This window comes from Symphalangus syndactylus, chromosome 19, assembly GCF_028878055.3.
Source record: "Symphalangus syndactylus isolate Jambi chromosome 19, NHGRI_mSymSyn1-v2.1_pri, whole genome shotgun sequence".
NCBI classification, from domain to species: Eukaryota; Metazoa; Chordata; class Mammalia; order Primates; family Hylobatidae; genus Symphalangus; species Symphalangus syndactylus.
Window position 1 is genome coordinate 15,860,538 of NC_072434.2, and position 24,977 is coordinate 15,885,514.

At 37.3% G+C, this 24,977-nt stretch overlaps 1 protein-coding gene across 1 annotated transcript in view; it reads right to left on the reverse strand.

Moving 5' to 3' along the window:
• Nucleotides 1–12,408: 12,408 nt before the first annotated feature.
• The window catches only part of LOC129458816 (zona pellucida sperm-binding protein 3 receptor-like), a 31,294-nt gene continuing 18,725 nt past the window's right edge, over nucleotides 12,409–24,977 (reverse strand). Inside the window, 8 exon segments of the mRNA XM_055235095.2 lie at nucleotides 12,409–12,879; nucleotides 13,823–13,998; nucleotides 15,003–15,167; nucleotides 17,663–17,863; nucleotides 21,179–21,382; nucleotides 22,719–22,901; nucleotides 24,447–24,641; nucleotides 24,813–24,826. Of these exon segments, the coding sequence (XP_055091070.1) occupies nucleotides 12,631–12,879; nucleotides 13,823–13,998; nucleotides 15,003–15,167; nucleotides 17,663–17,863; nucleotides 21,179–21,382; nucleotides 22,719–22,901; nucleotides 24,447–24,641; nucleotides 24,813–24,826 (1,387 nt within the window). The 3' untranslated portion in view covers nucleotides 12,409–12,630.

Sequence of the window (24,977 nt, forward strand, 5' to 3'; positions counted from 1 at the left end):
CCTTCTTTGGAGTTGAAACAAGGAGGTCAAATACAAATGAAAATCCCCTTCATGGAAGGCAACAGTTGAGATGTGGCATAAATGAAAGAGGAAACATGCACAGGACTTCAGGGGAGGCCCAACAGAAAGATTGGAAGAGTGTTTGAGGGTGTGTTGATGTTTAGTCTGAACACAGAGGACCTGAGAGGTGTGCACACGTGGAACTGTGGAGTAAAGGCAGTCCAGGGACACATATTGGTGGAAACCCAAGTATGCACTTCTAAGGTCTACACAATAAAAGTATTAACTTATGAAGTGGGTTTTTTAGGACTCTCATTTGCTGGGCTCTTAAATGATCACAAAGACAAAGTAGTTCTGATATGTGAATATTAATCACCATGAAATTGGAGCTAAAGGTATGGTAGAGATGCAAAACAGAAGTGATCCATATTGAATGAAACCAACAAGGCCACAAGGCATCTTTTTTTCCCTCTTTTGGGAAAAATTATAGTTATTTTTCCAGAGTGGATCATCTTCCCTTGTATCTCTAGTTCCAGTAGGTCAATCTCTGGAGACAGCTTATACACCTCCAGCGCCATTTTCACATTGTCTGGGTTTGGGAAACACTGCATGAGTTTTCTGCCTGGGAGTGCTTGCTCAGGGATTCCTAAATGAAATATAGGTGCTGGATGTCCTTTGTAGTTTTTGCACTGGGTTTCATCTCCATATATTAATTATTTAAAATAAATAAAATCGAATGTTTTTGTGCTGCCTCTAGCAGAGAAGAAACTTTGCTCTCAGTGCTCTAATGACACACACTTAGTCATGGACTGAAAAGGGAGCTGGAGTTACTTTTACATTGAGGGGCTGGAGATGACCAGCAGGAAGAACTGCAGGTGGGTTTCACCTGTCCAATCACAGTGTAGCCTTCATCACATTTATATACAGCATCATTTTTGAAAGAGTTGTATAAATTAACTTGTTTAGGATGCCCATGGGCAAAACTAGGGGGAAAACTGCAATTTGATGGTGAGATACAAACATGACAGAGCACGAACTTATAGAATGTACAAAATAGCACATCCCAGAATGCATGTTATTTGTAGGAGGCTTTATTCTGTCTTTCCAACCTCTCTGCCCATAAAATTACCTGGCTAAACCTTCATACTTGTGTGGCCATCCTGTCAGCCTCAGGCTGAGGAACTGTAGAAAGGTTCAAGTAATAGACCTTACATGTTCCACCATCTTACTAACAAGCTCACTCAACTTGGCATTGTTTAGGAACCATTTTGGCATGAAGGCTGGATTCAGCCTGAAGTCACATTATACTTATGCTACCCTTAGTCCCTTGCAAGCTAAATGCAGAGATGTGCATCTGTGAGAAACTGTGAGAAAGTTACGTCATCCACAATCCCTGAGCCATTGCTCCCCAATCAAAACTGTCCATTCAGGTTATTATTAAAAAGTCAAAAACTAATGGATGCTGGTGAGGATGCAGAGAAAAGGGAACACTTATATTGCTAGTGGGAATGTAAATTAGTTCAGCCACTGTGAAAGCAGCTTGATGATTTCCAAAAGTACTTAAAACTACCATTTGACCCAGCAATCCAATTATTGGGTATATACCCAAAGGAATATAAATTGTTCTACCATAAAGACACATGCATGCATGTGTTCACTGTGGCACTATTCACAATAGCAAAGATATGAAATCAACCTAAATCTCATCAATAGTAGACTAGATAAAGAAAATATGGTACATATACACCATGAAATACTATGCAGGCATGAAAAGAATGAAATCATGTCCTTTGCAGCAACATGAATGGAGCTGGAGGCCATTGTCATAAGTGAACAAATGCAGGAATGGAATACCAAATACTGCATGTTCTCACTTATAAATGGAAGCTAAACATTGAGTACACGTGGACACAAAGAAGGAAACAATGGACACCAGATCCTACTTGAGGGTGAAGGATGGGAGGAGGGAGAAGATAAAAAATATGCCCATCAGGTACTGTGCTTATTACCTGGGCAATAAAATAATCTGTCCACCAAACCCCCATGAGATGCAATTTACCTATATAACAAACCTGCACATGTACCCCTGAAACTAAAACAAAATTAGAAAAAAAAAAACTGTTTATTCATCCTCACCAAGAATGTACTTACTGCATTTTAAGATATTTTAGAAAATGACTCATAGGAATAATAAAAATGGTGACTTGCACATTGAAATAAATAGGACGTGGCACAGAGCACTTCACTGAAAAGAAACACTGTCAGAGTCCACAAACACTGCATGAGGAAGTTGAACAGCATAGAGCAGCAGGAATGTCAGACAAAGTACCATGCCAAAGTAAGAATTTTCTCTGAGGGCTGAAACCAAGTAATAATGCCTTCCGAATTGTTATTTACTGGGAATAAAAATTTAAAACATTTATCTACACATGGGCATTTAGAAAACCCTCTCCTGGCCTTTCTCATGGATCCTTCAACCTTAATCGTCACTATTTTTTAATTTGTCCTCTTTATAGACTAATCCACCTAGCCATTGGTCCCCAAATACATCATACACATTTTCACAGGGGTACCTGTGCTCATGTCATCTCTCCTACCTAGAATGCCACCTTTTCTTTTCTCCTTGCTGCTCAAGTGCCAATTGTTCTGTGTGAAGGCTTCTCTTTACTTCTCCAGCAAATAGTCATCATTTATTTCTCTAAGCTCCTATAGCAGTTATTAGGAAGAGATTATATATCATATCCAACTGCTTGCTGAGATCTTACTATAATCTATACTGCAATGCATATATCACATATTTTATATATATGAATGTATAGTATGTATATTATTTATCTTTTATATATATACATGTATAGTATGAATACTGTGTATTCTATGACACTGTATCTGTCCTACATAGTATATGTATGATACATATAGCATATATACTATGATACTACAGACATAATATATTCATAATTGAAACACCTTATATATATTATATCATCCAGTGATCACAATACCCCTAACAGATACTCATTATCATCTTCCCTACCTTTTAAAGAAGAAAACATCTCCATGGAGAAGAACTTTGCTCTGTGTTAAGCAGCTACTGAGTGACAGAAACAGTTGGAACTGAGGTCTATTTTGCTCAAAAGTTCACATCCTCTATGGCTTCAGTCTATACTGTCTATCTGCTATTTAACAACTGAGTTATACTCTCCTTATTAATAATTTTTTTCTGTTCTGACAGTAGAGAACAGGTCTCAAGTATCTTTGTGTCTTTTTGACATGATAGGTTCAAAATAAATGTTCACCTATGTACAAGTCTAGGGCTCACAAATGAAATGTCCTGAGCCTCAGATCAAACACATTATTAGGAAAAGTCTTTTTATGAATGAGTACAGCAAACACTTATGTGAATTCACCCCCATAAGACTGTTTAGCAGACATCAAGGCACATCCTTGGACACTGTAAGGAAAATAAGTAATAATCACATGAATAGCAAAACCATAATACCAGTCAGCTTACGGTAATATCCAAAGACAAGGGAAGCCAACAAGAAGGATATAATAAGAAAGAAGGAACGAGAGAGAACCAACACAGAAAAGGATAAGATAACATTTCTTGGAGGAGATTTGAAATATATATTTTGAAGTTTAGATTAAAATCTGCTTAAATGGGTGAGATGTGGGTAGGCTTTTCATGTTAGAGTAATGGTTTAGGCAAAGGCTTAAAGGCAGCAGAAAGTTTTTACTGACGGAAGAAAAAGAGGCAAACTTAGAAACCAGATTGTGAAAGATTTGGGCATAAGTTACACTGCAGGCAAAGTAGGATTTTGAGGAACTGGAAGAACAGGGGATAAATATGGAGAAACCCGGAGGAACAACTCTCTGTGACCTGTTAGACATAGTCTACCTTCACTGCCTCAGAAACAAGAGGAGACCTGGAAGGTCACGGTAGCGGTGTTCAGGGAAAACAGTAAGAGGGTTGGAGTGGAGTATGGCTTTGGAAGAATCACAAATTTAGCCATTTCATTTTCCAGGAGAGAAGAATAACCCAGGATAAAGGAATTCATTTAACCTTAAGAGTTTCCCTTAAAATACAAAAAATTAGCCGGGCGAGGTGGCGGGCGCCTGTAGTCCCAGCTACGCAGGAGGCTGAGGCAGGAGAATGGCGTCAACCCCGGGGGGCGGAGCCTGCAGTGCGCCGAGATCGCGCCACTGCACTCCAGCCCGGGTGAAAGAGCGAGACTCCTTCTCAAAAAAAAAAAAAAAAAAAAAAAAAAATCCATTATTTTGATGTAAAAAAAAAAAAAGAGACCTCTTCCAAAGTAAAATATCTTAAAATTCTCCTTAGAAGAAATTCAGAAGTCACCTTTGATGTTAAGAAAGTTCAAAGGATGAACAACATGGAATCATTCTGGGGCACTAGAAATTAATCTTGACATAAAAGACTACACATTGGGTACAGTGTACACTGCTCAGGTGATGGGTGCACCAAAATCTCAGAAATCACCACTAAAGAACTTATTCATGTAACCAAACACCTGTTCCCCAAAAGCCTATTGAAATTTAAAAAAGAAAAAGATAAATTAATCTTGAGAAATTATCTCAATGCTTTTGCCAGGATGACAGAATGGCATTGTGGGACACCACATTCTCTCTGATCAGCATAAAATCTTTCTATCTTCAGAACTGGGAAAATCCCTGACAGCACATGAATATGAAACATGGTCACCATAGAGATGGACATAGCTATTGGTGAAATATTTTCTTCTCTGTTGAGTGATTTTGAAATCCTATGCAAATGCTCTACTTTAAGTGTTCTGATAGACAGCATAAGGGATGTGTGTATAAATATTTTTAATACTTTTAGGAAGGTTTTCTCTTAAAAAAGAAATCATATCAGAAGAAGAAAAATTACTTTTTATTGGCATTCTTAATTTATAAATTAAAACAATTACATCTGCATGTATAACCAGCACTACGCTAGTGGGACCTACAAGTTCTCACAGACTCTTTCAGTGCTCTTGGTAAGATAGAATTATTCCCTAAATTACAATAAAATACCTTACACCCTATATAATATTTTCAGTTTACTCAATGCTTTATAATTTTACTTTAGTAAATGCACTCATTATTTGTAACAACATAAAATTTTCCTTTCTAAATGACAAAAATCTTCTACTCAATTATTAATGCAATAGAAAAAAATCAACCCTTTAGAATAGCTAATTTTAAATTATTTAACAGTATCCATTTAAACATAATTTTATGTAACATACATTAATATAAAAACTAAAGGTTTTTGTTAGATCAGCTTCTCAAAGATTTATATAATACTTTGCTTTCCAAATAACTAAAGATTATATCAAAAGAACTAAAACTATTTAAATATATTTCTTAATAATGTACTTCATTGTATTTCTCCAAAATTGTACCGAATTATTGCCATTTGATCATACTGCACTAATTTTTAACCAGGAATTCTTCACCATATCTTGATTTAAACTACCCCTCTTGTTCTCTTCTTCCCCATAACCTCAGTACTCACCACACAGGACAGCTGGAAACCACAGAAGAGACAGGACCCTGGGGAGGCAGTGCAGGGAAGATTCCCTGCAACTTGGGAGGCAGAATCTCAGACAGAGTACTGGGCTCAGCTTTCTCAGACACCCTAAATCACATGAAAGTTTGTGCTCCAAATCTCTAGTAAATTGATGCCTGAACCAAGAAACTAAGTCTTGGGAAGGCCACAGCTTTGAGTCACTGAATGGCAGGGGCAGAGTTGGGTAGATCAGGTTCAGGACAAGACCCAACAGGGAGCAATCCAATAAAGCTCCAGATCTTGGGGGAACAATATGAGCTGGACATGAGAGTTCTGGGATTCGGTGGATATTTATATTCATTACCACAAGACTTTCTCACTGTCTTTTTTTCCCTTGTTATCGGGGCACTTGATTGCTTGTTGTCTACGTATATACATCATTTATTTCCAAGTAATCAAGTCACAGTTTAGACATGTGTCATGTCCTTCAGGTATCAGGGTGAGATGCTAAGACATGTTTTACACCATCTCCCAGAGGTGTCAGATCTTCAGTTACTGTGATTTCCCAATAGGCAGGTAAAAACTTAAAAAAATCTAGAGTTAAATGTTCTTCCTAAACACTCCACAGCCTAATTGGAATAGAGAATGCATGCAAGTTTATAATTGTAAAAAAAATCCAAAAATATAGTTCAAACAATTACTCCCTTAATATTTATGTTTTCTGGATGTATCTATGATATCAAATTATTCATCCACACTAATTGGAAAGTAAAGGAAAGTTTCTCAGAGTGGTGTGTACAGCACAGATAAAGCATGTGTGGAAAATTAAATGGTAGAGGATGAAGCATTATAAATATAGAAAGGATCATCATGACTTTAAGAACTTTTCAGTGGTGCTGGATCCAAGTAGAGGCCCTTCCCTTCCAGTATTATATCTCTGACAAAAGCACAAAAAGATAAGTTGTAAAAGGTTAACAATAAGTTGTATTTGTTAAACCTAGGACTTAGTTTATTAATAACTATCTGGATTAAGACTGGTCCATTAATAACTACCTAAGTCATTTGCCTGGGTTATTTCTTTTAGTCTCCATGAAGTGAAAAGGTGAAGATAACAGCTTGGATTTCATATTTTGCCCCTTGGAGAAGCTATGTGTATTTGTTACTTGAGTATACACAAATATTCATCCACAGAGGACAATAAATGCTGAAAAAATATCCAAAAATGACCTTTAACAGCAAGCTGAGTGGTAATGAGTGTAATGGGCACATAACAACCAAAGTGCTTAACTCTCAAAAATAAAGAGGAACATTTCCCAGAAAAAAATGGGTGGAGTTTTTTGTAAATATTGCTGACAGCACAATTGAATTTCTTTTTTTTTTTTTTTTTTTTTGAGACGGAGTCTTGCTCTGTCGCCCAGGCTGGAGTGCAGTGGCGCAGTCTTGGCTCACTGCAAGCTCCGCCTCCCAGGTTCATGCCATTCTCCTGCCTCAGCCTCTCCGAGTGGCTGGGACTACAGGCGCCCGCCACCACGCCCGGCTAATTTTTTGTATTTTTAGTAGAGATGGGGTTTCACTGTGGTCTCGATCTCCTGACCTCGTGATCCGCCCGCCTCAGCTTCCCAAAGTGCTGGGATTACAAGTGTGAGCCACCGCGCCCGGCCTGAATTTCAACCTTCCTAGAAAGAAAGGAAAACGAATAAACCCATCATGTGATTTGATTCATTTGATAAACAGGAACTAAAATAAAATCTGACTATGTAGATAAAAGAGTCATTTAAATAGTTAAGCAGAATATTGTTTTTAAGAAACAGCTTCTGCTTATTAAACGTGTTCCAAATTTTTACATAAATTATTGCATTTAATTTCTTAAAGCAAACCTATAACATGGATATTAGTAGACATATTCTATGGAGGAAACTTATTCAGAAAGACTGAGTATACTTTTCTAAATCTTTCTCATCAGTGGCAAAATCAGATTCTGAATCCAAGTCTGATTCAAATCCCAAGCTCTTTTCACTATGTCAAACTAATTGCATTTAATGAGATCGGACTAAGCTTTTTGTGTGGATCTCTGTACCTATCACTTAGGAGAGTATGCCTAAGGACTTTCTGCTTTTACTATGGTGGAAAAGACTCTGAACTGCCTGTTTTATCAGGAGACCAAATCCTTATATAACCTACCAAGAATTATGTGGCTTAGTCATGAGACTGTGACCCAGGCCTTCATCTCCACATATGTTTAAAGAAGAGTTTGGCATTAGAATGGTCTCTATGATATTTCCAGTACAGAAATTTTAAGCTCGTGCAGTAATGGAAAAAATAAAGTGCAAAAACTAGGAATTTATTGTCTTAAATAAAGGACAAGAAAAGCAGAAATTGGGTTGACAATAATGAGGTATAAAACCTTACTCCTATAGCTCAACTCACCATGAAATAATCATATTAACACCTGTATCAGTCCATTTTCATGGTGCTGATAATACCAGAGATTGGGTAATTCATAAAGAAAAAGAGATTTAATGGACTCCCAGTTCCATGTGGCTGGGGGGGGCCTCACAATCATGGCAGAAGGTGAAAGTCACGTCTTACATGGTGGAAGGCAAGAGAGAAATGAAAACCAAACAAAAGGGGTTTCCCCTTATAAAACTATCAGCTCTTATGAGACTTATTTACTACCATGAGAACAGTATGGGGGAAACCACCCCTATGATTCAGTTATCTCCCACCAGGTCCCTCCCACAACACATGGGAACTATGGGAGCTACAATTCAAGATGAGATTTGGGTGGGGACACAGCCAAACCATATCAACCCCTACTGAATGAACAAAATATATGAATGTAAAAGAACTTGTCTTAGCCCACCAAGATGCAGTCCTTGAGAAGAATTTTATGAAATTTATGAGATCCTAGAATACACCATTAAAGGAATAAGGATGTAAAAATGGGAGAGAAGAAAATAAATACAGTTTACATTGGCGAGCAAGTTACCTTTGTGGGGAGCTGAAGCTAAACCCCTTAAGGAACCTCAGGTAGAGAGTGTAGAACATGCCTCAGAGATTGCCTACCTGTGGATTAAGAAAGCTGGCATTTATATCTACCAACATCCATCTTGGTACCATATCCGAGGGAGGCCAGCCGATCACTTGGGTTCCCATCATGGAAGATACAGTGATTTGCCTCTGCAGCAGTAGATTCTTGAATGGATTTGGATTTATCATCCCTATGGCAAGGCTTCTTGCAGCCATAACATCTGCGGACTTACTAAATGCTTTATTTGCTGTTATGGGAGGACATACATTATTGCTTCTGATCAAGGAATTCACTTGATGATGAAATAATATAAGTCAATGAAATGATGTTCCTGAGATTCACTGGTCCTATGTGGTATTCCATCACAGAAGCAGCTGACATTATGAAAGAGTGCAATGGTCTATTGAATGCCCAGGAAGCTAAGAAAGAATGCCTTATGAACTTGGAGTATAGACCTATAGCATATGGTATATTTTCTTTTCTTTTCTTTTCTTTTCCTTTCTTTTCTTTTCTTTTCTTTTCTTTTCTTTTCTTTTCTTTTCTTTTTCTTTTCTTTTCTTTTCTTTTTTCTTTTTTCTTTTGAGACAGAGTCTTGCTCTGTCACCCAGGCTGGAGTGCAGTGGCACAATCTCAGCTCACTGCAACTTCCACCTCCCAAATTCAAGCGAGTCTCATGCCTCAGCCTCCTGAGTAGCTAGGATTACAGGCATGCACCACCATCTCTAGCTAATTTTTGTATATGTAGTAGAGATGGGGTTTCACCATGTTGGCCGGACTCATCTTGAACTCCTGGCCTCAAGACATCCACCCACCTTGGCCTCCCAAAGTGCTGGGATTATAGGCGTGGGATACTATACCCAGCCAGGATACGATATATTTCCTAAAATAGTAGTTGATAGTTGGAGCTATTCTGAAGTGGCCAGACTAGTAAACCAAAGGGCAGATATCACATAAAGACAGAGATGCCTGAGGAGTCCCAGCTGTTCTAGCCCTCAGCTTGTTAAGTCTTCCCAGCTCAGACACCAGACATGTGAGTAAGCAAATCTTTAGACGATTCCAGCTCCCAGTCTATGAGACACCTCTACTGATGCTGAGTAGAGCAAAGTCATCCTCCACAAAGTTCTGCCCAGACTGCAGATTTATGAACAAAGTAAATGTTACCATTTTAAGCCACTAAGTTAAGTTTTGGGGTAGTTTATTATGCAGCAACAAATAGCATTACAGCATCCTCTACATTAACAGAAAAAATGTTTTTGATAACTTCACTAGATGCAGAAAACATACTTGATAAAATTCAACAACAATTTATGATAAAAATGGAAACCTAGGCCGGGCGCGGTGGCTCAAGCCTGTAATCCCAGCACTTTGGGAGGCCGAGGCGGGCGGATCACGAGGTCAGGAGATCGAGACCACGGTGAAACCCCGTCTCTACTAAAAATACAAAAAATTAGCCGGGCGCGGTGGCGGGCGCCTGTAGTCCCAGCTACTCAGGAGGCTGAGGCAGGAGAATGGCGTGAACCCGGGAGGCAGAGCTTGCAGTGAGCTGAGATTGCGCCACTGCACTCCAGCCTGGGCGACAGAGCGAGACTCCGTCTCAAAAAAAAAAATGGAAACCTCTTAGAAAATTAGGAATGAAAAGAAACTTTCTCAATCACACAAGATCGAGCATGTTCAGGGTGGTATGGCCATAGACATACTACATATTAGTGAGCCATTAAAAGTTTTTCTCTTGAGATCAGTTAGAAGACATGAACAATTGCTATATTCACTTCCATTGTACATTGAATTGCAGGTCCCATTCATGGGAATAGAATGTTAGCTGAGTAAATAGATAGATAGGCAAGCAGGCAGATAGATAGATAGATAGATAGATAGATAGATAGATAGATAAATGGTAGGAGTGGAAAGGAAGGCAAACCGTTATTTCTCACAGGTGACATAATTAGGAACTTTAAAAAGCCAAAGACATATAAAAAATTAATTCGAATTAGCTAATTATCAAATAAAATATCAACAATTAAAAACAATTATCTACTGTCCAAAAATTATATAAAAAGATTTTTTTGTAAATGTAAAACTTAAAATGCCAGGTGCCTAGTGGTAAGTTCAATGAGAGATGTATAAGAGCTCTTCACTGAAAGCTAGAGATAAATAAAAGATATAAATAAATGTAGGAAAATACCATGTTTATGGATTAGAAGGCAAAATATTGTATAGATATCAATTCCTCCCAAATTCATACATCAATAAAATGCATTCTAATAAAAATTTCAAAAGAATTTTGGTGAAAATTGACAAGCTGATTTTAAAATTCGTTTAAGTGCAAAGGAGCAAAGTTGGCAATGTAATCTAAAGAGGAGGTGGAGGAGGAATAGGAGAAGGACCCACATTGCCAGATATTAAGGCTCATTATAAAGCTGTAGTAAAGAAGACATTGTGGTATTGGTGTAAGATAGCCAAATAGACCAAGGGTTAACAACTGTGAGTCAAGAACAAATGCCAAATATGCATAGCTAATTGGCTTATGACAAAGTGACACTACAGAGCAATGGGAGAAAGGATGGTCTTTTTAATAAATTATACCAGATTAATTGTATATCCATATGGAAAAAAATGAATCTTTGTCCTTTACTTTACACCATAGCAGTTACGGGCGGATCATAGTTCTAAGTGTGAAAGTAAAATTCTAAATATCTTAAAAGAAAACATGGGCAAAGATTTGGGTGTAGGCATAGATTTCTTAAATGGGATACAAAACACTGATCAAAAGGGAAGCACTTGATATATTGTACTACATTAAAATTAGGAATTTATGTTTATAAAACACATAACTTTATAAAAGTAAAAAAAGCCAAGCCATAGATCAGGAAAAAGATATTTGCAATACATATCTCACAAAGGACTTTTGTCCAGAATATTTTAAAAACTTCTACAACTAAATTAGAACTAGGTAAATCATCCAATAGAAAAATGAGTAAATGACTTGAACTAGAACTTCACAGAAAAGGAATATCTAAATGGTCAATAAACATATGAAAAGTAATTCAACCTCACTAATCACTGGGGAACAACAAATTTAAAGCACAATGTGATACCCAACAGAATTTCTCAAAAAAAAAAAAAAAAGAACAATTAACAATAGCAAGTGTTCCATGTTCTGCAGGAGTGTGTTTTGGTATAACAGCTTTAGAAAACTGAACAAACACATACACACACCTTATAAGCCAGCAATCCCATCCTCAGGTATATGTGGAGCAAAAAATGTCAATGTTCAGCAAAAGGCACTTACAAAAATATTTGTAGCAGCACTATTCATGATAGCCAAAAAACTAAAACTAATGCAAATGTTCATCAACAATAGGATAGATTAGTTAATTGTGATATATTTATACACTGGTGGAATACTGAATAGAAATGAAAATAAATGAACCTCAACTATGTATAACATGGATGAATCTCACAAATATAATATTTAAAGGAAAAAAATAACATGTATGAAAGAATGCATAATGGATGATTCCATTTCTATAAAGTTGAGCAACATGCAAGCCCAATCTGGTAAAAGTGCTGTTAAAAGTGAGAAGAGTGGAATTCTGTGCAGGGGTAAAGCGATGAGTTACTAGTGGACAGGGGCCATCAAACAGACAATGGTTTTGTCTATAATGTTACAGAAAATCCTTTGAGTTTTGTATCCTTTTCTGTAGGTTAAGAGTAGGCACATGTGGGATTCAGAATAAAGGCATTCAGTTAAAGATTATGGTATGAACATGGTTTGAATTTCCTGGCTTCCATTCTTTCTGAGGTACAAAAAAGGTGAGGCAAAGTTAATTACAGAAACTTTAGGCAGTGGATTTGTGTACTGGAGTGTGTCATATTTGTGCGAAATATTGACCAAGATGACAACACAAACTGATATTTGGTAAATAATTATTTAATTAACCAGCACTTCAAGTCCAGGAAAGTAGACATTTGAGCTAAAAAAGGCTAGATTGTCAATAATTACACATTTTCTCTAGCAGTAATAAGAAAGTTCTCCTAGCCCAGACACTTATTAGAGTGATGGTGCTTAAGGAAGAGTAGGGTTGATGAATGAAGATTCTGTATGTTGATTTGAAGGGAAAAATAAGTCCTTCATTTCCTTTTTTTCAGAAAATTTCTGATGGGTGTTCATCAGTTTGTCTCTCTCTTTTTCAAGTTTTTTAATCTCCAGAGACAGCTTATACACCTCCAGGGCCACTTTCACATCCTCTGGGCTTGGGAGACACTGCATGAGTTTTCTGCCTGTGAGCACTTGCTCACAACCTTCAGGTGCCTCCTAAAAGTGATTTAAAGAAATGAGTAGGGGATGGGAGTACATTCTTTTTTTTTTTTGTTTAAATACTTTAAGTTCTAGGGTACATATGCACAATGTGCAGGTTTGTTACATATGTATACATGTGCCATGTTGGTGTGCTGCACCCATTAACTCGTCATTTACATTAGGTATATCTCCTAATGCTATCCCTACCCCCTCCCACCACCCGACGACAGGCCCCGGTGTGTGATGTTCCCCTTCCTGTGTCCAAGTGTTATTGTTCAATTCCCACCTATGAGTGAGAACATGCTGTGTTTTGTTTTTTGTCCTTGTGATAGTTTGCTAAGAATGATTCCTCAGGGATCTAGAACTAGAAATACCATTTGACCCAGTCATCCCATTACTGGGTATATACCCAAAGGAATATAAATCATGCTGCTATAAAGATGGGAGTACATTCTGAGAGTCATTACTGGCAAAAGGGGGATTGACCTGAGGAACAAATAGGAAATCAGGAGAGACAGTGCATCCTAGCAAGTGTTCACATGCAAGCCAAGCCCAGATCTGTCCTTGAGCAGCAACCAAGCAGGTTGAAGCTAAAAAGATGCTGGGCTCCAAAGGAGATGCAAAGCACATCCACAAGGACAACTGAGGGATGGTTCTGAGGACCAATCAGAAATGGAACAAATGCACAACCTTTATTGTAGAAAATGTAGAGCTAGGGGTCAGGACATCTGGGTCAATAGACTCTCAAGTCTAGAGATTTGGGCTCTAGACACAGAGCAGGAAAATGTGTCTCTCTTGGCTTATCACCATGCAAGTTTGGAAGTGCTAATTGTGGTAAGTTACTTATGCTTCCTGACAAAAGTCAGATCTCCCTATTGCTGACTGGGACAGAACCTGGGGAGAGGCCACTATTTTTAGGGATTGGTAGCACAGAAATTCCTTGAATTGTGCCACTTACCCGCTCACACCTGGGCACTTCTGGGTACCGGGTTCTCTTCTCTGAGCAAGTGATACTTTTGAGACCAACCACCCCATAGCCAGAATCACATTCAATGGTAACATTTTCAGGCTCAACATACTGATCCTTATCCACAGACAGCCTTCCATTCACTATTTCTGGTTTCAGACACAGAGCTGTAATGAAAATGTATTTTTGATCACATTGTTTCTCAAAAAAAGTCATCATAACAGCATTGGATAATAAAAACGATACAAAATTGTATTCACAATTATATTCTGGTCCTGCAGGTTGTTCTATGCTTTTATTTTAATGATAATTATAACAATAATAATTAGCATTTATTGAACAAGTACTATATGTCAGTCTATGTGCTAAATTTTTTACTTATCTCATTTAATCCTCACTACCAATCTATGAGTTAGATACTATTATTATCACAATTTTACCAACAAGGAAACTGAAAAGTTAAATATTTCCTCAGTATCACATAGCTTATAAGTGGTAAGAATTGGTGCTCTCAATTGCTGCACCCCACAGCCTTGATTTGTGGATTCTTGATATGTACTTTCCATTGTTCTTGCTTCATAATCTTACTGGGTTAAACGGAGCCAGTGGTGATTATAAGCAGAATGACGAAAGCTCCAAGCACAATCAAGAGACAGAGCTTTACTTGATTCGTCTTGTTTCTACAGCAGGTTTACCAACAGCACCACCATCAGGTAGTCAAAAGTGGAAGTGTAAATTTCATGGGGAAATGGTGACCATCATGAAGTTTTTGTGGAGATTTCCAACACTTCATAATTTGGGAATTAACATTTGAAATTCCTCTTTCTTGAGTAGTTGAAATTAACTCAGGATTGTCATGAAAACTAGAGCCACAAAGGTATTCTCAGGTAAAAGATACTGTCTCGACATATTCTGGAAAGACACATGAGAACCTGGTAGTAGGGGTTCTCTCTGAACACAGGGCAAGCTATGCTTTTGAAAGACTGGAGTAGGATGTAAAGTTCATTTTCAATATACCTGTCAATTACTTTTTAAAATATATCAGCATAATTTAAATAGTATGAATAAATAAATAAAGACAAAATTTATGCTGCCTTTGATTAATAGGAAACATTGCTATTAATATTTTCTAATTCTATCTTCTATGGATTATGAGTTGAGTTGGAGTTACCTTTACATTGAGGAGGTGCATGTTGCCAGTGAAAAGACTTGCAATAGATTGTAGCACATCCAGCCAAAACATATCCTTCATCACATTCATATGTAGCCTCAGGATGAGTCATTAAAATAACTTCCTTGTAGTGTCCATGGGCAATACTGGGAGGGTAACTGCAAACTTGGATGATGAGAGAGAGAGAAGAGCATGAACTCATAGTTTCAGATTAATCTCCCCAAATCTGAGTGATCTGTAGGAAATTCAAATGTTCCCATCCAAATCCTTTTTCCATAGAGTAACTTGACACAACTCAACATTTCTGCTTTCAGGCTGAGAACCTAGAGAAAAGCTTGATGTGAATGAAAGCAACTCTTGGGTTGAGAGAATTCTCCATTTTATAGGACCTTTCTTGGTTTTTGTTTACATGATCACTAAAATATTTCACTACTTAGGGAAATTAAATGAGCTTTGGTACGAAAGCATGAATTCAACCACAGAGAATCATATTAAATGAAAATCATTCTCAATAGAAGTCAGGCTAAGTAAAGGAATAGTTGTAAAGGCCCTGAATAACTGCAGGATCCCCAAACAATCTTGTCCATAACTACAACACCATAAGAACGTAATTACCATATCTTACCATTTAAACAATGATTTCAGTGTTGACATAAGTAATATGAAATGCTGGGGTAGTCACACTAGAAGGGAACTTTCAAGTTTCAGAAACTCTTGAATGAAAAATTGCAACAAATTTAGAGCCCTGAGAATGTCAAAGGAAGTCCTGTGTTGAAGGATGATTGCCTCCAAAGATTAAAACTAAGTGACAGGGATTTTAAAATGCTCTATTTTCTAAAAATAAAATCAGCATCTTTAACAAACCATGGACATATGAAAAAAAAATACTTCTATTGGCCTTTTTCATAGATCCTTCAAATTCATCTAGCACTATTTTTTTTTTCTTTTGAGATGGAGTCTCACTCTGTCACCCAGGCTGGAGTGAAGTGGCATGGTCTTGGCTCACTGCAACCTCTGCCTCCCAAGTTAAAGCAATTCTCGTGCCTCAGCCTCCCAAGTAGCTGCGATTGCAGGCATGCGCCACCACACCCAGCTAATTTTTGTATTTTTAGTAGAAACGGGGTTTCACCACATTGGCCAGGCTGGTCTCGAACCCCTGACCTCAGGTGATCCACCCACCTCAGTCTCCCAAAGTGCCGGGATTACAGGCATGAGCCACCGCACTCGGCCCCATCTAGCACTATTTCTGTTTAACCAAACTAGTCAACTCCTCCTTCCCTAAACTCGTCATGTACATTTTCACTTCTATATATTAATATTTCCTCCTGGGACTCCCCTTTATTAGCATCCGTTTACCTTCTCTAATTGTTATCTCAAGTCCCACTTCTCCATGAAGCTTTATTTGATTATTCCAATATACAATGTCTGTTCTTTCCTTTTATAACAGTTGTTAGCAGTAGATTACTTAAGATTAACAGAGTTTAATTAATGGGACATAAACAAATCGAGTGGTGCAAAGGATATATTGTAACAAATGTTTTGTACCCATGCCATGTCCCTTTGGACTTCTGACTACAGTCGCAGATGAAATGTATAATTTTACACAAGCTCAGATTTACGCTGATGATGTTCTACGGAAAGCATTCGATGTGAATCTGTCAGTCTTACTTTGGAGCCTCCTGTGCAGCTGAAAGAGCACAGTTGCAATTGAGGCTCAGTTACTGACTAAATTACTGAAGCGGTTACTGCCCTTTAGGGCAACCCTAAACCAATGAGCAACAGAAAGTATTGGGTAAATGTCCCAGTCTCCCATCCTTCAGACAGATAATTATGAAAGGCATTCCTTACACTTCTCTGTGGTCCCAAAGAATTGAGCCCCTGCTGCTTATAATAGTCACCTTTGCCGATTCCCCTTGTCTCTCTCTCATCCCTCGCTCCTACCTCCTAGAATCACCTCCAAAATAAACTACTGGCTCCCAAGTCATTTTCTCAAGCTTTGCTTTTAGAGAAACCCAAACTATAGTACCGAGTAATCACCATCGTGTTGATGTGAAGAGTCTTTCATAATGAAGATACTTCCATAATAATAACATTTTCAGTGTCTTATCCTGATAAGAGACAGATGCTTATCACCTTAGATGCTTATTTCTTCTCCTTCGTGGTATTTCAACAGAGAGGTGATTCAGTAGGTCTGAGTTAAAGCAAGGAAAGAAAAGGCTGACACTGTCAGCCACTAGGCTTCAAGGCTCTCCCTAACAGATCACTTCTTCAACCTGGAGCTTCCATTGTTACACAATATGTAAATCATGTTTTCTCCCTTGACTTATAAATATGGAGCATTGTGAGGTAGTGTCCCTCTTTACTAAAACGTCAGCATACATGCAGGAAAATGACAAAATGAGACTGAAAGACTTCATCAATTCTACTTTTTTCTCTTACAAGAAAATTTCTTCTGTAAGTTTGTCTTCCAACATATTTTGTTCTATAGCTGCCTTGCATGGTGCTAGTGATGTGTATCTGTGATCCTTTTTGCACAATGCTCCTTGGAGGAGCAACCTCAAATTCAGTTAGTTTTAACTACTTCGATCTTTTGTGGAACCAAGTGGAATCATTTGCGGAATCTAGGAAATGATTATGACAGGTTCTCTCAATATTCTTACCTGGCTCACATGCTGGCATTTTAGGCTTCCATGTGCCATCTGTGTGGCATGAACTCTCCCCATCAACAGAAACAGGGTAATAGCCTTCATCACACATATATGAAATACAGTCTCCATAGGCATAGACACATCTACCAGTGAAATACCTCCTTTCATTTATGATTCTGATATTCTCCAGATCTGGTGTTGGGCAACATAACCCTGATGGATTAAAAAATGTTCAACATTACATGTCTGTATCAAAATATCTCATGTACCCCATAAATATATATACCTACTATATACTCACAAAGATTTTTAAAAAATTTTTCAATGTTGTTCACATTTAGCAAATCAATCAGGGGGACACACCTTTGGCTGAAGACCTGATTGCACCTTATAGAAGATGTTAATATCTGAAGGCAAACTCATAGAAGCAGAGTAGAACAGTGGGTGCCAGAGGCTGGAGTAGGGAGGGGAAACAACTCCCCAGTTGTTCAACAGGTATAAAGTTTCAGTTGTGCAAGATTAATAAGTTCTAGAAATCTGCTGTACAAATAGTGCCTATAATTAACAGTACTATATTGTACACTGAAAAACTTGTTGAAAGGGTAGATCTTATGTTAAGTGCTTTTGCCAAAATTTAAAGAGAGAAAGAGAAAGAAAGAAACAAAGAAGTTGAGGGAAGAGTTAGACCAAGCATCTTCTCCAAATTCTGCCATTGTTTGGTTGAAGTGCTATTACTTAATTTCCCTCCAACTATGTTTCTTCATTAGAAGTCCTTAAAAGGAAGTGTTGATTTTGGCAGTAATGAGCTAAGCAATTTAGATTCACCTTCTCTTTGATAACAAGTAGAAAAACATGGTGGGGAGGGGGCAGTTAATCCATGAAGAAAGAATTCAGGTGCTAAGACATTAATTGTCTTAGCTGTTCTTTTAATGAGAAAGAAAGATACCCAATGAGGTGTACCAGGAATGTAGAGCTGCTTTTTTTATATATATCTAGAAGTATACACTAATTCTCCTCCCTCAAAATACAACTGAGTGGCTAAGAAGCTGATCAGAACTCAATGTGTGTGTGGTAGTGGGGATTGATTGCTGGTAACCCACAGCTGTTGGGAATCTTTAGAACTATACCTTGAAGTAAGAATAAACCAAAAATAGACCAACTGTGTATAATAAGTATTGAAGCCCAGGCTTGTATCATTACATTCCATGATTGGATTCGGGTCATTCAAAGCCCTTAATGCCCCTTACTACCTACCACAAGCAAACAGGAGACCAGACAAGATTATTAAAAAGCCAAAGAAAGCAAGAGACAATGCTAACAGATCTGAGAGGATCCAGAAAATGAAGTTCTAAACATTGACTTAAAAGCCACTTTGCTTTGTTATGTAGAAGGAAATAAAATACAACATTGAGAATTTTGGTAGAAAAATCAATATCAATACTACAAATCCACTACAAATGGGAATCTTGAAACTGAAAAAACAATAAAGTTAAGAATTCAACTAATAATTGATATCAGATAATACATCAATGAAGAGAGAATTGGTGAACTTAATTTATATTCATAGTAAAATACTGAGAAACAAAAAGTAAAAACACAGATAAGAGCACAGGAAATACAGAAGATTCAGTATAAAAGCTTAACATAAATGTAGCCAAAGTATCAGTAGAAGAGTGAAAATAGGGCTGAAATTGTACTCAAAGAAAATACTTATTTGTAATATTGAAGTATTTGAAGTTGAAAATTTTTCCAAAATCAATGAAAGGCATCAAACCTCATATTCTAGAAATATCCTAAATCTCAAAAAGGCTAAACACAAAGAAACCAACCCAGACATATCAGACAAAAATTGCCACAAAATAAAGACAAGAACATCTTAAAAGCAATCAGAAAAAATAGAAAACCTTCACATGATCAACAGTATGACTAATAGCAAAATTCTTGACAGAAACAATTAAAGGCAGAAGATAATGGAATGAAATCTTTCACATGACCATGGAAAATAATTGCCAATCTAGAATTTTATATCCAGCAAATATATCTTCAAATATTAAGGCGAAATAAAGGCACATTGAGAAAAACAGAGAAATTTATCATCAACAGGTTCTCACTAAAAGAAACTAAAGAGTATTTATGAGGCAAAAGAAAGGGATAACAGATATGACTGAAGAATCAGAAGAGAATAAAATAGTAATTCTGTGAACAAATCTAAACTAATTGGATTTACTAAGATAATAATGCAATAGTAATAATGATAATAATAATGCAGAGTTTAAGACACATTTAGAATTGAAAAATAAAATCATATAAGTCAGGCAGGATAAATCAAGTTAAAGGTTTCTAAGGCTTTTTATTGCCTGGGAAGAGGCAAAAGTAGTAAATTATGTGTAAACATCATAAAAAGAGCTAAAAGTAAATAAATACCAAGTAAATACCAGGTAAAAAAATGGAAAAAAAATTTAAAATCAATTTAAAAGAAGGGAAAAAAAGAATGTAAAACAAAAAACGTGTATAGCAAATAGATGGTAGATATAAATTCAAATATATTAATAATTACACTAAATGTACACTGACAAGTGCTCTAATTAAGTAATGAAAATTGTCAAGTAGGATTAAAATATCCAACTCTATCCTGCTTCCAAGATACACTTAAAATATACAATTACAGAAAGTATAAAAACAAAAGACTAAAAGAGGATAAACCATGTAAACACTAACTCAAATAAAGATGTCAGAAGTATATTAATGTAAAAGTAGAATTTTAAAGATAAAACAGTTATAGTAATAGAGTCATTTTATAATGATAAAAAGTGAAATTTATCAGGAAAATATATCATTCTAATTTGTATGCATCTAGCAATGTAGTCTCAAAATATACAAAGCAAAAAATGTTTTGAAAAAACTAAAAAGATGGCCAGGTGTGGTGGCTCACACCAGTAATCCCAGCACTTTGGGAGGCCGAGGTGAGTGAATTTCTTGAGTCCAGGAGTTTGAGACCAGTCTGGACAACATGACAAAACTCCATCTTTACAAAAAATACAAAAATGAGCCAGGTGTGGTTGTGTACACTTGTAGTCCCAGCTACTGAGTCAGGAGGATGGCTTGAGCCCGGGAAGTTGAGGCTGCATCGAGCCGAGATCATGCCACTGCATTCCAGCCTGGGTGACAGAGCAAGACCCTGTCTCAAAACAAGCAAGCAAGTAAACAAACAAAAACTCTGAAAAGATAAAAGACAAACAAAACTTTTTTAGTAACTGAGCGAACGAGTAGACAAGAAATAAATATAAATATGGAAATAGATTTGAACAAAACCATTAAAATTAGATCTAATTGATGTATATGTAACATTGCACCTAACAACTGCAAAATATGCATCTTTTCAAGTGCACACAGAACATTTATAAAAATTAACTATATGCTATGGAGTGAAGCAAGTCTCAGCAAATTTCAAGGATTGTGCTCAACATTTTCAATATCAAAGAAGATACACACACATATATACACAAAACAAAGTTCAAGTCTTCTTACTCTCACACTCGTTGGAAGATGTCCATGTCAAGTTTTCCTGACAAGTCACAGACAGAGGCTCATCTAAAGCAGGTCTATAGCCAGGTTTGCATAGATATTTCAACTCAGTTCCAATTTCAAATATTTTGTGATCACTTAGGTTGTAGTCATTTCTCTCCCAGGAAGCATAGGAAATGTCCGGTAGGTCGGTGCAACCATTCACTCATAAAGAAAGCACAGGGTGAAAGAAACGTGTTACTGGGAATGGAAGAGTGACTCATAAGCCTGTCACAAAAAAGGGATATAACATAGTCATTCAGCAAAAAATGAGATGGTAAAGATTAAATGGGAATTCCAGAAAAAGACTCGGCAGCACCACTGCCCAATAGACTAGTGTCTATTAAGTGCATGTGTCTACTAAATGCATGTGCCACTGGAGAGGCTGTACTGGGAAGCATGCCATGGTGCAGGAAGGGGACAGTTTCTAGGTGCTGGGCCAACTCTGTAGGAGCTTAGTTTTCCTTTCACATCACTGCACTTTAGAATGGTTGGTCTTCAGGCGAAGCATTAGGATCACTAGAAAGACACAGCAAAAATTTGCTCCAAGATAAGACTGACTTTCTAATCTCATTGCCTAATGGGGAATTAAAATAAGAGACATTCTTCTTGACATCATGACGCTGTCATCTGCAACTTCATGCTTTGGCCTCAAACCAAGCCCCATATAACTTTTGCAGCTGGGCCTTTCATCTTGTTTTTTTTTTTTCTATTCAACAATATGCTAAAGGTCAGTGTGAATCAAGGAGAGGTTATGTGTCTGTCAAATTGTGTATTTATTGAATTTCATTACTACACATTTTGAATGGCACCTAAGTTCATGTGATAGCAGAAGAGACTAGATAAACCACAATGTAGTGGTGGCTTCCACCTCCAATTAACTATGTGAACTTGTGCCAGTTACTTAATCTTCCTTTTTCAGTTTCCTCATCATTAAAACTGGATAAAAAATAGCAACTTCTTGGAATAGTTGTAAATATTGAATGAGTTAATTGATGTAAAGCACTTAGAACAGTGTTTATAACATAGAAAATGCTCAATAAATGTTAGCAATAAATCATTAATGTTATAAATGATCTGTATGTATTTACAACATCAAGGTCTCAAGACCAATATTGGCCCACAGAGTATTTCTATGCAAATTATTAAAAAGAACTGTCTTAAAGGAATCTTACTGCCATTGTTCAAAAAATTCTCATAATAGATTGATTTTGTTCGACTGAAACACTTTACTATTGTCTCCTGGAAAATTTTTAGAGCAAATATGTAAGGCTACAGTATCTATGAAGTCATTGGTCTCATGACTATATGATATATATGAAATTCTTCCAATAGCCCCAGAGATTATTAACAAAAAAAATCTTCCTTTTAACAAGAAAAGTATTAATTTATCTTAAAATGATTATTGGGAGTCAAATTGGCTTGTGCCTATGAGCATGCCACACTTATATGTCAGGATAATTTTAGATCCAAATATTGGAACTCCATCGTAGTCCATACTCACTGGATATGCAAGAGGGAAGAGAAAGATACCACTCATTATTCGCTTCACAATAGATTAAACTGCTGCCACAGAGGATATAACCTCCCTCACAGTTAACCAAAATAGAGTCTTTTTAAGTATAGAGGGGTCCAAATCCAGAAATAAAGATTGCCTTTGGAATCTGTGGTCGATGACAGACAATTTCTAAAGAAGCACACAAAAAGACATTTGAGTTATCAGAGAGAAATGGCAGTAAAGATGTGACTGTAACTGTTGGCATGGCTTCAAAGAGGGCCTGATACAAATATATATTTAACAGGCACTGAACAAAGAAAACATTTTGGAGGTTTGTATACTTCCTTTCAGTTGCCAGAAACCTCAGCAAAATGAGGTCCCATCATGTTAGTCATGTAAAGTCCTCCAACTTTCTCATCAATAAGAATGGGCAATATCTAAACCCTGAAGTCCAAATCTCAGTGTCTCCGAATCTTTCCATTAAATGGCCTAATTCCCTGGATGATTTTGGTTGGGGGTCAGTGACCCATGGTAATGATATGGTGTCATGCAGAGGCAGCCAGGGTATCGGGAAATCTGCGCTGCGCCTCCATATGCAGAGAACAAGCCGCCTTCACCCCACATCATGTTAGTCATCACGTCCTGTCAATCCTGCCATCTTAATTCCTCTATACTTCCTCAACTTCCCTCCAGGCTCACTGCTATGGCTACAGTTGAAGCCACCTTCACTTCCTGGCTGAAAGGTTGCAACAGGTGCCTATTAGATATGTTTTGTCTCACTTCACATTGTCCTTTTAATGTCTTCCCTTTTCCTTCATTCCAAACTCCTGAAAGTGACACACAAAGCTTTCGTAACCTGGACCCTACTAACTTATCCAGCCTCAGCTCCTGCCTTTTCCACTTCTTGCAGTCTTTTCACTATTATCCTCTCTCTCACCCCGGCATTGGCTGTGTCCTGTACTGAGTCAAAACAATATGTGATACTGTGGTTTTTAGGCACTTTATTTGCAGTAAAGAATAATGTCCTAAACCAGCAAGCTGAATCATTACTGATATTGACGTAACATCTCTTCTGGCTTCCATAGAGAGGCCAAGGGAAAGTACTTTCTTTCATTGTCTTTTATTACCTTTATTACCTGCTGGTGTTGGTGTTTTGTTTGCTCCTTAGGCATGCATGGTTGACATTATTAGTGTCCACCCATATTTCCAGTTATTGTAAGGTAAACAAAAGACAGTGTTTCCCAGTTATTCTGTATTAGGCAGAAATAAGGAACTAGTTCTGGCCAAAAGGCTGTAATGACAAGTGATAGATGTCATTTCCAGGTCAAAGAACTGAAGAGCCAGAGACTGACTTTCCTTATTCTCTTCTCCTGCTGAACTAATTGTGGAAGTTTTGACATGGAGGTGTCAAAGATCTAAACAATCTGGATTACCATGTAAGTGACAGCTGCCCTAGGGAGTTTCCCAGACTAGCAGGGCATTAAGAAGAAACTTGAAAAAAAAACTTTTACTATATAAAGGTCTTGGGATTTAGGTATTGATTACTACCGTAGCACAGCCTATGCTATTCTGACTGATACAGCATGTAACAAGATTAGTTGAATAAATGAATGACTCCACCATTGCAGTGATTACTTTCTCTTTGAATCATTCCATCTTCCCTAATAAATATGCCTTCCTTTTGTTTTTAAACAAATAAAAGAGATCAAAGCAGAACTCATCATTCTGACTTACTTTCACAGATAGGAGGGTTTGGGCTCCAGACACCTATTGTTTTATTCTCCATGGTGCAGGAGATGGAGGCGTTGCCTATGAGTGAGAAGTAGGGGTTGCAGCTGTAGGTGACAGAGGAGGCATATGTGTAGAATTCTTGATCTCCACCACTGTGCTTCCCATTCCCGATGTCTGGAGGGGGCTCGCACTTGGCAACTGAGGGGAGTGAGTGAAGAGAAAGAAACACTCAGGGTAGGCATTGTGTTAAATCGAAAATTCATGCAAATTCTAATGGAGGGTAAAACAAGCAGTGAAATTTCACAGCAGCATTATTACCTAAAGTAGTTTAGGTTTGTAGTCAGGTCAGAAAAAAAAAGTTTTACTTACTTACACATTCTGGAAGAGAATCACTCCAGTCAACTCCTTTACCCTGGATCTGACAATGACTGGTGGTTGAGCCAATTAAGAAAAATCTAAATAAGATAGGTCAAAGATTTTAGTGGAATTCATTTACTCTAGACATGAATTGTCTATGAGATTTTGGACAAATCA